The sequence below is a fragment of the Salmo trutta genome, chromosome 7 (assembly GCF_901001165.1).
Source record: "Salmo trutta chromosome 7, fSalTru1.1, whole genome shotgun sequence".
Taxonomy (NCBI): domain Eukaryota; kingdom Metazoa; phylum Chordata; class Actinopteri; order Salmoniformes; family Salmonidae; genus Salmo; species Salmo trutta.
In genome coordinates, this window is record NC_042963.1 from 6,905,041 (window position 1) to 6,922,939 (window position 17,899).

At 42.8% G+C, this 17,899-nt stretch overlaps 1 protein-coding gene, 1 long non-coding RNA gene and 1 pseudogene across 2 annotated transcripts in view; 2 read left to right on the forward strand and 1 right to left on the reverse strand.

The window, feature by feature from the left end:
* Positions 1 to 62: 62 nt before the first annotated feature.
* LOC115197769 (Bardet-Biedl syndrome 2 protein homolog) lies at positions 63 to 12,087 on the reverse strand (annotated as a pseudogene).
* A 1,297-nt stretch (positions 12,088 to 13,384) lies between these two features.
* On the forward strand, positions 13,385 to 14,535 carry LOC115196821 (uncharacterized). Its single transcript, XR_003878915.1, has 3 exons — positions 13,385 to 13,535; positions 13,640 to 13,705; positions 14,337 to 14,535. It is a non-coding gene; the product is annotated as an uncharacterized LOC115196821 (long non-coding RNA).
* A 1,782-nt stretch (positions 14,536 to 16,317) lies between these two features.
* LOC115196822 (nuclear pore complex protein Nup93) overlaps positions 16,318 to 17,899 on the forward strand; it is a 36,839-nt gene continuing 35,257 nt past the window's right edge. The window contains exons 1-2 of the mRNA XM_029757748.1: positions 16,318 to 16,508; positions 17,561 to 17,747. Coding sequence (XP_029613608.1) covers positions 17,569 to 17,747 — 179 coding nt within the window. The 5' untranslated portion in view covers positions 16,318 to 16,508; positions 17,561 to 17,568. The remainder of the gene's footprint in view (positions 16,509 to 17,560; positions 17,748 to 17,899) is intronic.

Sequence of the window (17,899 nt, forward strand, 5' to 3'; positions counted from 1 at the left end):
TCATTCATTCAACCAACAAGACTTGAATGAAAATACTACAATGAAAACAAAAAACAGACATATTAAGTTAAAAGACCATTTAATTTAGAGTTACATTTTCTGCACACACAAAGTTCCCTGTCTATTAACAATCTACAAAAAGTAAACGTGTATCACACTATGCTGGTCCCATTTTTCATTAAAGGAGTATAGATTTCTTTGGCAAGAAAATCACATTTACAACGTGACAGTTACTCCCACCCACTGACTCTTTTAAAACATCACTGCTGACAAAAATGACATCGTGGGGTGCAGGAGAGGCCTGTCTTTTCTTCAGGCCTTGCCACTAGGGAACTAGACTTTCTTCACACTTATAAAGCCTCCTCTCCTGGCTCCCCCCAGACTGGCTCCCCCCTCTCACACAGGGGGTACCCTCAGGAAGAGGCTGTGCCTGCTCTCATGATCTTGAACAGGGCATTGACGTTGTTTTTGATAGCGTCTCGGCAGGCTGTGATAACCTGATTCTTCGGCTTACCCACTGAGAGAGACAAATAGTAGTAGAGGTTAGGAAAGACCTGAACCTTTCAAAACACATTCAATCCTCTACAATTGCTATCCCCCACTGATCACGCTTTCAACCCCTACTCACCTCTCAGTCTCCCTGCCCTCTGAATGGGCCTGGTTGACAGACTTAAGAGCATTGTGATTGTTGGATCTGATCTTGTACTCATTGATCAGGTCTCTGTTCAGGTCATAGAGCTCAATGTAGAGCTTCTTCATGTTCCTCCTGTCATGCAAAAAGATGAAGGGATGAAAAGAAAAGCCAAGCAGAGAAATCCCCCATGAGTTGTGCGTCCTCTGCCTGCTCCAGCATGTTACGGATGTGATTAGAATGATCTGCAATGGCCGCCATCAGCATTTGGTGGACAGAGAGATAGTCATCTGCCTGTTCAAACAATAGGTAACTTTGCGTAACGGTATGTAACCCCGTTTCTCTGAAGGAGATGAGGAAGACATCTCACTATGGGACACGCCCTCTTTTGTGGGTCATTGGTTGAAACCAATCATGCCTAACAGAGAAATCAGAGCTTTATGGGTGTATGCCCCGTGTGTCTATATAACACCCTTCACTGCTCTGGTTTCCTCATTCTACGAACTACCTCTTACACAAATCGTGCAAGAGGGGCAATCTGGTGAGATCTCCTTCAGAGAACCGGGGTTACATACCGTAACCCAAAGTTTTCTTTCAGTCGACTCGGTTCACTACAGGACACTTGCAAAGCTCCCCGATTGCCAATAGTACCTTTCCTGAGAAGCCTGTTGTGGTACATGGTAATGTACCTGATCCATCCTACTCAGCTCCAGTCCAAGGACTCTGTGCGTCAGGGAGGGCGCAGTAACGTCCATGCAATAGAACCTCACAAAGGTGTGAGAGGAAGCCTAACTAGCCGCACAAATCTCCAAGACGGAGATGTCTCTATACAGTGCCCATGACGTGGCAATTCCTCAAGTGAAATGTGCGCGGACACCCAGGGGAGACTGCAATCCCAGACAACTGTACACCTTGGCGATAGCCTCCACTACACAATGGGTGAGGCATTGTTTGGACAAAGCCCGACCACGGATGTATCATAGCCTTGGGGTAGTCGGTGGGGAAACTGAGTGCATGAAGGATGAACCGAGAGCACATGAAGGTCACTAACACACTTGGCCATAGCCAAGGCGAGCAACTGGGCTGTCTTATAAGACAGAGTCTTAAGATCCACTGTCTCCACGGATTCAAAGTGATTGCCTGTAAGTTCATCCAGAACCCGTGCCAAATCCCATGATGAGGAAAGTGGCTTGGAGCCCGGACAGAGATGGCGCACTCTGTACCGCCATGTAGATGGAGAGGAGGGCAGCAGTGTTCACGGAGTGCCCCACCTGAGATGCAGATCGGTAGATCCTCTCATACACGGACGCGGTGAAGCGGTCATTGGGATGAGCGCGCTTGGGGGCAGAGGAAGAGGAGCTCAGCCAGGGATAGCTCCACGGGAGGCGGTCTGAGCCATCCCGACGACTCCATGCTGTGCATATCCAAATAGGGGTAGCCAGTCACAGGAGAAGGTGACTTGAGTGGCACACCCAGGAAGATTCCAACAACGCCAGACAGTCTAGGAAGGCTGGTACACGCTGTCGGACGGATGTAGAATTACTCTGAGAGAAGATTCCATCCATCCTAGTCTTCTTGGAAGGTGTGGGAGGCGTTGAATACTCAACAACAAGCTTGGTTGCAGTGCATCTGATTGCCTCGAAGAAGTGGAGGTCAATTATTGACTCCTGTCCTACCTCTGCAGTCTGGCTGGGTAGCACAAACTGAGCAGAGGGGAGAAATTATTCAGGGGCGTAATCCATCTCCTGGTTAGAAAGGCCGCTGCCTGATGCGGCAAGAGATATGCTGTCGTCCTCACTTACGGATTCGTCAGAATTAAGGTCGAATCAGACGGAGGGGATGCCTGAGTAGCTTCTCCCTCCTCAGGGACTTCATTGTCAACAGAGTCATCTTCGAGCAAGGACGAGGCCTGGGCAATACTTTCCATGTACTTGGCTCTACGTCTTAGGCCACCGGAGCCCATCTGAGCGCAATGCACACAACTAGTGGGGTCGACGAGAGCCTCCATGGCGTGTTCCATGCCTAGGCAAGTATTACAGAGTGGATAGGAATCTGTCCCAGACATGTAATGCCCGCAATTGTAATGCCCGCAATCTTCACCTGAGTGACGATAGCCAGCTAGCCGAGCCGTCACGTGAGATACCAAGTGCCAACTCGGTGTGTAAACTAAATAACTCGAGGTAGAACGAACGGCTGGGCTATCATTCACAGGGGAACGTAAAAGGGATGGTGCTTCAATGGTGGGGTAACACACTGAAGAAACAGCACCGCTCGTGCTAGCCAAACAAACCGAATGGGGGTTTAGCCCAAAGGATTCTAGCTAAAACACCAGTGGAGCCGTTAGCACACTACACAGCCAAGACATTCAAAAGTTCAGCTAGCTCCAAACGGTGGAATCCGACAGAGAGCTAGAGACCCCAGGTATAAGTAGCTTAAATTTGTGGGAACCTGCTATTAGCGGGATGCTAAAGCAGTGGAGCTAGCTAGCTAACAAGGCCAGGTAACAGATGTACTGTAGCTAGCCAACGACAAAAAGTGCTGCTAACAAGCTAACTGAGGTATCTTCACTCTGTAAAGTGAAGCTGAAGATTTCAGAATTCCTGAAAATAGAAAATAAGCCACTCAATGCTCCATGGTGGGGTGGTAACCCACCAGGAAAGAAAAGTTCAGTTGAGAGCTAGTTTTCTGAAGAACGCTGCTTAATGAGCTAGTACCCAAATAGACTTGTGAAGATGCAAAGAAATAGGAAACCAGAGCAATGCAGGGTGTTATATAGACACGCGGGGCATACACCCACAAAGCTCTGATTGGCCTGTTAGGTTTGATTGAATAAGGCTTCAACCAATGACCCGTAAAAGAGGGTGTGTCCCATAGTGAGACGTCGAACCGAGTCGACTGAAAGAGAACATAGAAATGTTAGGCCCACTACACAAAAATAAAGCGATATTAAAAGTGTTGTGAGGTTGGTAATGAGAGAAATGCTATTGGTGTGAAGGTTGAGGTGGGTAGTGTGGGAAGTGTGTTGTTCACCTCAGTCATGGTGGTCCTCAGCTTCCCAAAGTACGTGGGGAAGTCTGCCTCTGCCTGTAGGTCTATGTCGTCTGTGATTAGTGTGATCTGATTGGAAAGCAAAGAACCACTGAAGGGGCCATTTTGAAATACTACAGATCTCCTGTGCACGAAGATGTGTGTTAACACATGTAGACATACCTCTGCCCACGGCGCAGAAAGTTGAACGTCACAACTGGGGTATCAATGCCCTCTGGTAGAAGGAAGATCTGGTTCAGCCACATGACGACCTAAAGACGAGAATACAGATTTTCTGTAATAACAGTTAACATTACTATGAAGCACAATGCCAGAGGGGCTTGGAAGAGTCTGTAGAGGAGCGTGACAGCACATGGAAGTGTGTGTGTAAGTTAGAGTAAGAGAGAGAGAGATACAAAGAATGAATGTGCTTACTCTCTGTGGCCTGGCGAAGGTGACTTTCCCAGTAGGTTGAGATACCTCAGGATCAACATTAAGATCATACACGGAGAAGCCAGGCAGCCGACGCAGCTGACGCGTGATCTCAAAGACGTGGAACTGAACGCTGGAGGAAAGGGAAGAGAAAGAATAAGCACATTCAAATTACAAAATGATTTATTGTTGTCATTAGACAGAGCTAAAGTACTGCTAAACTTACAAAGTTGGAAAGTAATTGATAGTCAAAATCAATGATTGGTTGTTTTAAAGTGTGAATTTCACTGGCAAATCACTTCACTAACACATCTATGCAAAGGACTCAGCTGTCTCTTTCATAATTAAAATATGTGTACCTGCTCTTGCCGCCAACAAAAGCTTTGATGTGTAGATCCACAAGGATAACTTTGGGAGGAATGATGGGAACACGGATACAACCAGACCAATTCTGGGCACTGGGGTGTACCACATGACTTTCACCCTAGAAAATTCCCTCAGCAAAAATCAGCACAGCTCTAATGATGGTCTCTGTAGGGGGAAATCCAAGAGGACAGTACTCAGCCCACTCAGTTACCACAGCAAGCCACATGAGGCTGCACATTCTGGATTATAGGATGGTGAGTGGAGAGAGTGATTGGGTTCAATGTGGGACAGGCTGAAGTTTGGTCAGCATGGTGAGTTTCTGTGCGGTTTTAGGGCTGTGTAAGTGAGCTGCTTACTGTGTTTTGATGACAGTGCATGAATGTGTTAGTGGTTAGTAGGGAGGGTATCTGTTTGGGGTGATGGTGTTTACCATTGGGCGTGGAGATGCTGAGCTCTATGTGTGCCCTCTGGGACTCCGTGGCAGCTCTAACAGATGGCAGTCTAGAGCTGGGTATTGGCTGGTATCACCCCCATCTGGGTATCACCTTCTGAAGTCCCTGGGACAGCCTGCTACCAGAGACACAAGACACACAGTCCTTTACACTAAGGTACAAACACTATGCGTGTGTATGTTTGTACATAGAGTGGGAGGATCAATGTTCTCCTCAGAGTACAGTAACTGATAGGTCTGGGAATGTTTGTCTGAGGTGTGGGTGTTTGATTGTACATGTGGGCTTTATCGTTTTCTTCTAATATTAGTTACTTCAGAGAGTTTCAGTGTGTATATATACATGTAAACGTGTGTTTGGCTGTAGCTTTATCCTCATAGTTGATTCTGTGAAAGTGTTTGTCAGTGTCTGTTCTTAGTAGGGCTGTCCCCGACTAAAAAAAATGTTGGTCGACGGAGTCGTCTGTTCTTTCGACCAATCGATTGGTCGAAATGTTAAAACATATATAGACACACCCTATGTTTGAATAAAATCAACTATATATAGACTACTGAGCCTGTCTGATGCTTAAAGCACTGCAATTAAAAATTAAGACATAAAATGACTAAAGAGGGAGCCAGAGATCAATAACCCCTAACCAGAACAGTTTCATTTCATTTATAGTAAATCAATATCATGTGGTTAATCAAAATTCTATGAAAATGATACAAATCTAAAAGTAACTTCTATTGCCAATATGTAAAAGTAGCCTACATAAAGCCAACAAATAAAAACATTGCAGCCCGGAGGTAGAAAATATCCTGATAAAAATAAATATCCTATGAATCACATTGGCTATGCATGGCCTGTCTGCAAGGAACTTGACACATTGTGTCAACTATTAACTTGATCCAGCATGAGGCTAACAAACTTGCAACATTGTATAAAATATTCTGGGCCCTCAGAGTTTCCTGCTCCAGTGAGCTCCGGACAGACACAGCTGTAGGCTATTTGCGTAATGGATAAAAATGAATCAGGTAGGCATATTTAATGACGTTTTCACTGGATTAGAGCATGACATTTTTTCCCCTTTCATGCTGAGTAGTTATGGAAAGGGAGAGAGCTGGAAAGATGTTTCTAATAGGCTACGTTGAGGAACGATTGTCCTTCTCAATGGATGTAAAAACAGACTTCATTTACTTGCTGTTTGAGGCGAAGAAAAAATGACTTTGAGAAGCTCCACAGTAATGGTGAGTTAAGACTATCATAAATAGTATCAGATCCCCAAATGGGCACATAGGCCTACATTTGCGCGCAGGCCAGGTATCCTAGGCCTACTTCTATGTGTAATCAGGCCAGGTATCCTAGGCCTACTTATATGTGTAATCAGGCCAGGTATCCTAGGCCTACTTCTATGTGTAATCAGGCCAGGTATCCTAGGCCTACTTCTATGTGTAATCAGGCCAGGTATCCTAGGCCTACTTCTATGTGTAATCAGGCCAGGTATCCTAGGCCTACTTCTATGTGTAATCAGGCCAGGTATCCTAGGGCCTACTTCTATGTGTAATCAGGACAGGTATCCTAAGCCTACTTCTATGTGTATTCAGGCGTGTGTCTTCACTCAAGATTGACAGGAGTGCTCCAAACAAGACAATTAATACATTGACAACTCATAAATGGAATGAAATAAACCCAAACTTTTTTCTCACAAGTGTAGCCTATGTTGTGCGCTCTGCAGACAACATTTCCACTCCTACAATGACAACAGAAATGACCGTAATTAAACAATGTAGATGAGAAATGATGGAAATGAATAGTAGGCTAAATGTACTACTGGTGATACTGGTGTACCATTCCCGAGGCCTCCGCAATGGATTAGTCTGCTCAGAAAGACGTGAATCAGACAGGTGTCTCGTGTGCCACATATGTTTTTAAATATATTTGCCACTGCTCGACTAACAAAGTCTCGGTCGACCAACAGCCTATCGACCAGTGGACTAAATGGGTTCAGCCCTAGTTCTTACAAACCTTGGCATTCTCCTTATAGTTGAGTAGTTCCAGTAGCAGGTTCTGCCTGAGCTGGCTCAGCTCTCGGATCAGATCCTGCTCCACACTGGAGTCCATCAGGTTCCCCTTCATCTCCTTACTGGCAGGCAGGTAGCCACGCACTGACAACAAGCATACAACACATTGGATGTCAAAGACAAATTCTGAGAGAATACACACAAATAAACTAGGCCTATACGAAGTACTAGTAGTGTTACTCATGTCTTTACCTTCTCCCTCCACAGAGGTACAGATGAGCTGGATCTGTCCATCTATGCGATAGTCCCTCTCCACCACTCCAGCCACAGAGGACGAGAAGCTGTCTTTGAAGATGATTTCACCTGTTTCGATCGCTCCGTGCATCAATATGTAAATTAAGGTGAAGTCAAGGGGCCTTACAACATTCCTTACACTTGGAGGAAAGGCTGGTGCCAAGTGTCAACCAGTCCTAGACAATGTGACAAAGTGAAGGATTAGAGACTCTCCTTGATTGGTTCTGTACTCATTTTAACAAATTGGTCTTCTCGATTGCCCTAAATTGATTATTGACTGACACATCAAGGTGGTTTACCTTTCCTTTGGACCAGCCCTTGATGAGTTCTACAACACCGTCAGCATTAAGGTCAAATACATGGATGCTCATTGCATGGTTCTTAGACTGCAGAGGGAAAGAGGGACAGTTATTGGCACATCTTTAAACATAATGCTGGTTCAAATTCAATACGTTTTGTGTAAAGTGACAGAGATGCATTAAGAAGGAAAACTAATATTCCACCCATTCAAAACTTGCAGTACCTTGATTATCCAGTAGTGGGCAGTGTGGTCATATACACCCACTGTTCCATTGGCCAGTGCATAAGCAAACTTGCTACCATGCTTATGACAGAGGGAGGTAACCTTCTGAAAGACACAAAGAGAGAACAATCAGCACACATCCTCTCTTTGCTGACATTTTCTGTACTATACACAGCAAGATTTTTTAAAGTTTTAAAACATCAAATTGTTGCAGAAACACAACTCTGGGTATGTAATATGAGCTATACCTCATTTTCACAAGTTCATCTTCTTTGATCAAAATCAAATCAAATTTATTGGTCACACATGTTTAGCAGATAGTTATTGCGGTTGTAGCGAAATGCTTGTGCTTCTAGCTCCAACAGTGCAGTAATATCTAACAAGTAATATCTAACATTATTAAAGGGCTAGTTTTCATTTCATTAAAGTGGTCAGTGATTCCTAATCTATGTCTATAGGCAGCAGCCTCTGATATGCTAGAGATGGCTGTTTAACAGTCGGTGGTGTAGTATAGAATACAATACAGTATATACATATGAAATGGGTGATGCAATATGTAAACACAATTTAATAGTGACTAAGACACTGTAGAATAGTGTGGAGTGCAGTTTCTACATGTGAGATGAGTAATGCTAGATACGGAACATTATTTAAGTGGCTAGTGATCCATTTCTAAAAGTGTCCAGTGATTCCTAATCTATGCCTATAGGCAGCCGCCTCTGATGTGCTAGTGATGGCTGTTTAGCAGTCCGATGGCCTTGAGATAGAAGCTGTTTTTCAGTCTCTCGGTCCCAGCTTTGATGCACCTGTACTGATCTCACCTTCTGGATGATAGCGGGGTGAACAGGCAGTGGCTCGGGTGGTTGTTGTCCTTCATGATCTTTTTGCCTTCCTATGGCATCGGGTGCTGTAGGTGTCCAGGAGGGCAGGAAGTTTTCCCCCGGTAATGCATTGGGCATACCACACCACCCTCTGGAGAGCTTTGCGGTTGTGGGCGGTGCAGTTGCCGTACCAGGCGGTGATACAGCCCGACAGGATGCACTCAATTGTGCATCTGTATACCCTAATGTCAAAGTCCTTTGATCTGACAAGAAGCTGCAAAGACCAGACAAAATAAAATATACACAGTATATTACCCATTTTAGGATCTAGTATATTTATGTAATAACAACATTTAAAGTCGTCTAGCTGTACATTGCAAAGTACTTGCTTTCATCTTTGGATGAAACTTCTGCAAAATAAAATGTCACCTCATTTTTTCAATTGCCAGTAAAAACACAGAGAACCAATGACTGGACATTTTCCCCTGTGTCCTGAAAAGGAACCCAGACAAACAAACAAACAAACATATAATTTCCTTTATTGTGGTAAAACTATTCCTATTTCAATTTCAATCTTTGACAACAGTTCACATGATGATGAGGAACATAATCCATACCGTCCAGAGCTGGTCGTTCCCCTCACAGTCAAATCCTTGTAAGGCACAGTTTCCTCCGATGATGGTGAGGGGGGACACAATGTTCGCCAATTTCCCTAAAGCGATGGCATTGGCCCCATCTGTCACCTAGAGGAAAGGAAATAGCATTATTATTTGCAAAACTGTATTATTATGTAATACTACTACAACAGAAACATGATTATGTTGTATCATTGCTTCCTGCCCAGTCCTTGGCTCACCTCTCTGTTGAAGATGTCAGCAATTTCGTGTACATCATAGGCCAGCAGGTTTGCCTGGGTGCCCACCAGGAGCGTGTCTCCAGTGGTGTTGGGTCCTCGAGCACCAGCTGTCGAGCAGCTCAATGCCTGGTTGATGTTGAGCAAAGAGATGTCTGAGTCCTGGGCACTCTGGCTCAGACGGTAGGCTGCCTGCCACTGGCCACGCATGTGAGGGTTATGGATGAACACCTGATAGAAGAGAGAAGATTGAATCACTTGAGCTGGAGTGCTATATTACGATGCATCAAGCTTCATGCATACATGTAAATGGCAACTACCAAAGGGAACTGGGCGAGGCCATACCTTCCCTGATTGTGTGACTGCAGTGAGGCATGGGTGGATCCCATTAAACCTGCCCATTGTAAACATGCAAGGGTTTATTTTATGGTTCATCTTGAGGGTGAGTGCCTTCGGAAAGTATTCAGGCCCCTTGACTTTTTCCAAATTTTGTTATGTTACAGCCTTACTCTGAAATAGATTTTTTTTTTAAATCCTCAGCAATCTACACACAATACCCCATAACAAAAACTGAAAACAGGTTTTTAGAAATTTTTGCAAATGTATTAAAAATAAAAAACTGAAATACCTAATTTAGATAAGTATTCAGACCCTTTGCTATGAGACTCGAAATTGAGCTCAGGTACATCCTACTTCCATTGATATTCCTTGAGATGTTTCTACAACTTGATTGGAGTCCACCTGTTGTAAATTCAATTGATATGACATGATTTGGAAAGGCATATATATAAGGTCTCACAGTTGACAGTGCATGTCAGAACAAAAACCAAGCCATGAGGGTGGAGGAATTGTCAGTAGAGCTCGGAGACAGGATTGTGTTGAGGCACAAATCTGGAGACGGGTACCAAAAAATGTCTGCAGCATTGAAGGTCTTAAGAACACAGTGGCTTCCATCATTCTTAAATGGAAGAAGTTTGGAACCACCAAGACTCTTCCTAGAGCTAACTGCCCGGCCAAACTGAACAATCGTGGGAGAAGTGCCTTGGTCAGGGAGGTGACCAAGAACCTGATGGTCACTCTGACAGAGCTCCAGAGTTCCTCTGTGGAGATGGCAGAAACTTCCAGAAAGACAACCCTCTCTGCAGCACTCCACCAATTAGGCCTTTGTGCTAGAGTGGCCAGACGGAAGCCACTCCTCAGTAAAAAGCACATGACAGCCCACTTGGAGTTTGCCAAAAGGCACCTAAAGACTCTCACACAATGAGAAACAAGATTATCTTGTCTGATGAAACCAAGATTGAACTCTTTGGCCTGAATGCCAAGCGTCGCATCAAGAGGAAACCTGGCACCATCCCTATGGTGAAGCATGGTGGTGGTAGCATCACGCTTTGGGGATGTTTTTCAGCGGCAGGAACTGGGAGACCAGTCAGAATTGAGGCAAAGATGAACGGAGCAAAGTACAGAGAGATCCTTGAGTGCTACAGAGTGCTCAGGACCTCAAACTGGGGTGAAGGTTCACCTTCCAACAGGACAACGACCCTAAGCACACAGCCAAGACAATGCAGGAGTGGCTTCAGGACAAGTCTCTGAATGTCCTTGAGTGGCCCTGACAGAACCCGGACTTGAACCCGATTGGACATCTCTGGAGAGACCTAAAAATAGCTGTGCAGCAACACTCCCCATCCAACCTGACAGAGCTTGAGAGGATCTGCAGAGAAGAATGGGAGAAACTCCCCAAATACAGGTGTGCCAAGCTTGAAGCGTCCTACCCAAGAAGACTCAAGGCTGCAATCGCTGCCAAAGGTGCTTCAACAATGTACTGAGTAAAGGGTCTGAATACTAATGTAAATGTGATATTTCCGTTTTTAAATTTGTATAAATTAGCAAAACTTTCTAAACCTGTTTTTGCTTTGTCATTATGAGGTATTGTGTGTAGATTGAGGAGGAAAAAACAATTGAATCCATTTTAGAATAAGGCTGTAACCTAATAAAATGTGGAAAAAGTCAAGGGGTCTGAATTATTTGCAAAGGTACTGTAGGCACCAAAATGGTGGCACATTACTAAAACAAAAATAACCAATCACAGTACATATTGTGAGTTTGATCTACTGGATGCTTGTTCTGAGATGAGTATGAAATCTAATCATCACTGCTGGAGATGCATGCATGTTGCATCCACTTTCAAACTACCCTCATAAACTTTGTTTTTACACTGCTGCTACTCACTGTTGCTACTCACTATGCATAGTCACTTTACCCCTACCTACATGTACAAATTACATCGACTAACCTGTACCCCTGCACATTGACTCGGTACCCCCTGTACATAGCCTCTTTATTGTTATTGTGTTACTTTTTATTGTGTTACTTTAGTTTATTTCGTTTATATTTTCTTAACTATATTTCTTGAACTGAATTGTTGGTTAAGGAATTGTAAGTAAACATTTCACGGTAAGGTCTACTACACTTGTTGTACTCGGCGCATGTGACAAATACAATTTGATTTTGAAACGGCTTACTCCAGGCGCCCGCTGGGTGTCCCGGCAGTCCATGTTCATTGCATTGGCTCCTCCTAGTCTTCGAAAATAGCCAACAAAGATAGAACAGATGCCTAGATAGATGGCATAGCTATGACTAATTAAAATATTGTTAATACTAGAGTGCAACATTTCAGTAATTATCTTTCCCAAATGAACACATCCACAAGACAGTCAGCGATTGTAACTCATCACAGATAACGACGTTCACTACTTACTATAGCTAGGTATATTTATTCCACCATTTCCATATGCAACACGAACATACAAAGCATTTCATATAGTTGGCCCATTTGATAAAGCGAGACGATATCTTAACGAAGTCCTCGATCTTTAACTGTCAATGTTTCTGGGTTAGCTAGCTAGCTACAACCATGCAAAGGCAGTTATTAAAAAAAAATAACTATTTGCAAATGACTTCACTTGTCACTCAAAGCTGCTCAAGTTACTTTGTATTATTCCACAATACCAAACAAGTGCTTTGAAGTCATCATCGTTCATGGAGTTTAGACTATATTTCTGTATTGATCCTGATTCTTATTAGGGTAAATTCGTTTTATATATATATATATATACATGATGAAAGTATTTATGAGGTTTGTAGAATAGTTCTGAATGCATCATTGTTTTTGTTTTCTTAACTGTCATTTGTAATTAATTGTAAGACTGGCTGCTGACTGTGACTATTCTTACCACGTCGCACAATGCTTGTGGTATGACACAGCTCATTTTCTCAGGCAAGATATTCTAGAAAATACTAACACTCAGTCGACATGCGCAAAGTGATTCATTCACATCCGAATGTTGCTCATGAGCACAGCTCGTGTGCAGATAAAGGAAGCACGGGACTGGAAGCTCTCAACACAGCACCAATGACAACACCACTCCCGAAAAAGTGACAACTGAACCGTTTAATAATTTGCGTACCGTGTGCATTGTGCACGGTAACGATGACTGTCCAATCGAAAACCAGTCAACAATGTAGTGATTTGTAAATCGTCGTTTTAATATATTTTCCATATACACTAGGCCTATTCAAATTCTTCCCGACAAGTAATATAATTATATTAACTTTTCGCATTCTAATCTTTAGGCATATGTCTAGATTAGATTATAGTATATAACAATTGAAATCATCATGTATTTGAACATTACAATTAGATCGTGCCTGTAAAATAACAATATAATGGCTTGATTGATTACAACACTCCAGACCCTGGGGGTTATTGAAGGCATTCGTAAAAACAAAAAAGATCCCGATAAATGTTTGTATAGTTAAATAAGGGTGTAGCCTTAATTAATCGATGATAAACGTGTAATCAGATTTATGTAACAGGCTTTTGAATTCGGAAACAATAGGAAACTCTTCCTTGATTATTTTCGCGCAGTATAATGAAATAACCCGGGTGCAAACCCTGATCGTCTGAACGCGAGACTGTTTTGCACACGGCACCCGTCTGTCCTGACTATAAAAACGGTGCTTCGCCAAAGAGAAATTTGAAGCTTACAACTCATCAGTGAAATTAAGCTGAAATACTTCATTTGAATAAAGACGCGCGATCAAAAACTGGAACATGGATCCTTGTGAATGCTCTAAAAGTAAGTTTATGTATATTGATTAATATAATCAGAATATAGGCCTATTTATTCGAAACCAATTGCCTGTTATTTTGATTATCTATTAACGCAACTTGTATTTGTAGCTGGCTCTTGCAACTGCGGTGGATCCTGCAAGTGCGCCAACTGCGCATGCACCAGTTGTAAGAAAAGTACGTTTTTTGTTGTTACATTCTAAATACCACTTTAGATTGCCTATGTAGGTATATTTACCCAAGCTCTTCTCAATGGTGTCTGGTGGCCCTTTAAATGGGGAGGACGGGCTGTGCACCCTGTGATAACCAAGTGGGAAGGTAATTTACCACATACAACTGGAGAGAAATCCACTTAAACCCCCCCAACTAGTAATTAGTGGGGGAAAACTCTTATGTCCTGAGCGCCGACTACTCTCTCATGCTGGCGTCACCTAAGGAAATGGCTTGATAACTGCAGTTTCGGCAGAGAAATTCAACTGCACAACTTTTATAAAAAGCAATGTAAGTTTTAACACTTGTTTACCAGTATGATGGCTGTACTTGGTTGACACTGCGTGTTGGCCATTAGAAAATGTGTTTCTCAAAGCATGGTTCAAAGATGGTATTACCATTTTCCCACTTAGTTATGAACACCTGGTAGCCTAATTAGGCATTTTTTCCAAGAGGACGCCAAACTAAAAAGTCTTTGCTTTGAGTAAGTTGACCACGACTGGGGAGACAAGTTGCCAAGTCATCCTAGAGCCTCATTAATAGGTTATGCAATAGTCTGTCATTGGTCATCACTAATCGATTGTTTTTGTCCCGTCAGGTTGCTGCCCCTGCTGTCCTTCCGGCTGCAGTAAATGTGCTTCAGGCTGTGTGTGCAAGGGCAAGACCTGTGATACCAGCTGTTGTCAGTGAGGCCTGGTGCATGACTGACAATGCAGTCATTCCCTACGAAATTGGTTGTACCATCTTGAGCCTAGACTTAGTACATAAATGTAAGAAAATAAATTCCATTTAACTTATTCAAGTTTGCCTTTCATTTGTGTTACTGGGGGTGGGTAACAACACATGTTTAACCTTCCAGTGTCTACATGTTTCTTCATTCCCTCCCAAATTAAAAGTGGGGGATTTGCGTAGTTAACCATCAGTTTCCATTTAAGATTTTATTTTCTGTACTGGCAATTTGTCTAAATACAAAATTGATTTCTTAACAGATCCCCATTAGCTGTTCTTGGGGTCCAAACACTAAGGCTCTTACATAAAACAGTAAATGGCATTACACAAATGTATAACACTAAACAGTGTGCTAGCATGTCTTCACAGTACTTGCTGTTCCGTAAGGTGAATTATTAGTTTTGAATCTGATCTTAACGCTTGCATCAATTACCTGATGTTGGCTAGTTCTATATAATACTGTGTGCCTCCCATAGTCTTGGGGATTGAAGACCTTTTAGCATGCCTTGTGGCATGTGCATGGGTGTCTGAGCTGCGTGCTAGTAGTTTTTAAACAGAGCTCGGAGCATTCAGCTTGTCAACCTCCCACTTTGACCCATGAACGATTGACATGCTGTTCTGAGCAAATTGTAATTAAGTATTTGTGGCACCTGACCACACACCTGAACAGTAGTCCAGCTGTGACAACTAGGGCTGGTAGGACCTGCCTTGTTTGTGATAAGGTAGAGCAGTGCTTTATGGCCAGACTTCTCCCTATCTTAGCTACTGTTGTATCACTGTTTTGACCATGATTTACAATCCAGGGTTACTCCAAGCAGTTTGTGGATAACATTAGCTAGAGTTAGGTTTGGGAAGGGGTTAGCTAACATGCTATCAAGTTAAAATGCTAGTTGTCTGAGATTCTGGTTACCCTCCTTGGTTACCTATCATACCAATTTGTGTCCTGTATTTGTTAAGTCTAGTCTACAAAACCAGGATGGACAGCCACCTCATTAAGCAGACAGAACAACCTTTTTTTAATGGTAAATGGCCTGAGTACTAAATGTATCCACAATATACTATACTGTGTCTCAACAATGAAAGCTAGAATAGGCTTGAAGTATTTGGATGGGAACCAATTGCTGCTGGGGACAAGTATGCCACTCAAGTAGGCTGAGTAATTGTGGGGACAAGGTGAAGGTCACAGTCCTGACTCAGTGGTTCCTGCAAGTCTAAGATATGTCCTTGACCAAGTGTCTGCTACCTTCTGGTATCTAATCTTCAATGCAAATCTAAATACTACACACAGGTCTGTCACTACATAAGTTTAAGTGCCTAATTGTCCTTTTTCCACGACTGTTTTGTTTGTGTAGATGGGTTGGCCGACATTATGAAAATGATGCGCACGCATTGTATTTTAACATTGTGGAGTGACGTGAATAAACTGTTCTAACACAGTTACACCTGCATGTCCACACTGCTTTGAGATTAGTGATTAATAATAGATTAGGTTGAGGAGTGTTTATTTTTGGGGTGTTTAGTTGCCAATTAGGCATAGCAGGCCTGTCACACTTTAAGGGGTTATAAAAAAAGGCATTGTATTCATTTATTTAACCTTTATTTAACTAGGCAAGTCAGTTATGCCAGCACATGAAAGGATTGAAAAATGACAATTGCAATACATGATCATTTTGTCCCCATCCCTAATGAGGATGAGGCAGACTCAACCAAAAGGGGGTTGGGTTGGAGGCTGAGCTCCCACTCCTTCATGATGACGGTATGGGCACAAGGTTGCGTGACTTCTCGATCTACCACCTCCATTACATTCCGGCGCAGCAGGTGGCGGCAGAGAGCTGCCCACAAGTAAAAAACGCAATGTCGTTTTGGAAAACGAGGCATCATCCAATCACCGTAGACCTCAGAAGTGCTGGGGTAAAATGTATGTACGACGGGGGGAAAATGAGATAAGCGCAAAATAACTGTTATAACTAGTTTCCAAAAGAAAGAAAAAAACTACTAGTTGTGGAACAAGGGAAAGGATCATTTGCTATCTAGTCTAATTGTAAGTTTCCCAGCTAATACGCGTTATAACTAGCAAGGAATGATACTAGTTATTGTAGTTATCCTGCTAGCTGATACTAGCACCATTCATTAGTACTCGGTCTGTCCTTGCCAAGCATGACACTAGCTAGTTTGCTAACATGCTTTCCTTTGTACCTGTCTAACGTTAGTAAACGAAGGATTTATTTTAAAATGTTGATGGCATAAAATGTGTAATTCGTATTTGAGTTTTTGTAGACTGATATCAAAATCTATTCGTAGTAAGAGGCTCACTACGATAGCAAGCTAGCCTAATAGCTAATCGTGCTAATGGGGCAGTCGCGCGTTGGGTTCGATTTTCGGAAAACTGAGGAAAAGGGTCCAAACACAAGTGAGATTAGTTTGTACATGGTGTGGCCCGTGACAGATTAATAAACACGGAATTATATAGAACCAGTCCAGTGATTAGTCCTGGTCTGGACAACATCATTACATACACTAACATTACATACAGACGGTCTTTTTTTTCAAGTTTTGATCAAGAATGTTTTGTGGTATCTGGAATGATTGATATCTGGAATCAGTCATTAGGCCTAAACAGCAGACAGTCACTGATTTGTTTAAATGACATGTTCCCAGCCAGGATTAGGATAGCTAGCAGTCAGATTGTTACAGGCTAACTCAGCTTTACTTACAGGTTAGGTACTATTTGTTGTATTACAGAGAATGTTCGACCAACCTTAACTTGGCAATAGCCCAACTTGGAAGAAGATGACAAATGTTTTAGAAAATGCTCTGTCAATAAATTCAGTTTAAAAAAAAACAACAACATTGCTCCATGAAGTCATCCAGGCCGCCATATTGTCTATTTGAAATCTTCTCTCATTGATCAAGTTATCTGTGCTATGCCAAACCGTACCTATCTAATAACTCCTATCAGCCAGTTGGAACAGAGTAATGGTTTGACTAGGCAGTATTTTTAATAGTTAGGCTAGAGTCATGAAGACTGCAGACCATTTAATCCACTATAGTTATATTTGTTTTAATCCAGCCATCCTGTCTCTTGACTCCCAGTGGTTGCCATGGAAGCGGAGGGCTTTGGAGAACTCCTGCAGCAGGCAGAGCAGCTTGCAGCAGAGACTGAGGCCGTGTCTGAGCTTCCTCATGTTGAGAGGAACCTTCAGGAGATCCAGCAGGCTGGAGAGAGGCTACGCTCCCGCACCTTAACTCGAACATCACAAGACGCTGCTGACGTGAAAGCGTAAGTTCTCTCTTGGGTATCAGTCACTGATATTTTCTTATTGAGCACTGTTACATGCACACAATAATGATTGTGCATAGTCAGGTTAATATAGTAGTTTGATTAAACCGTTTACATGCTTTGCAAGAAGCACAATTTCTTTAATAATCCTG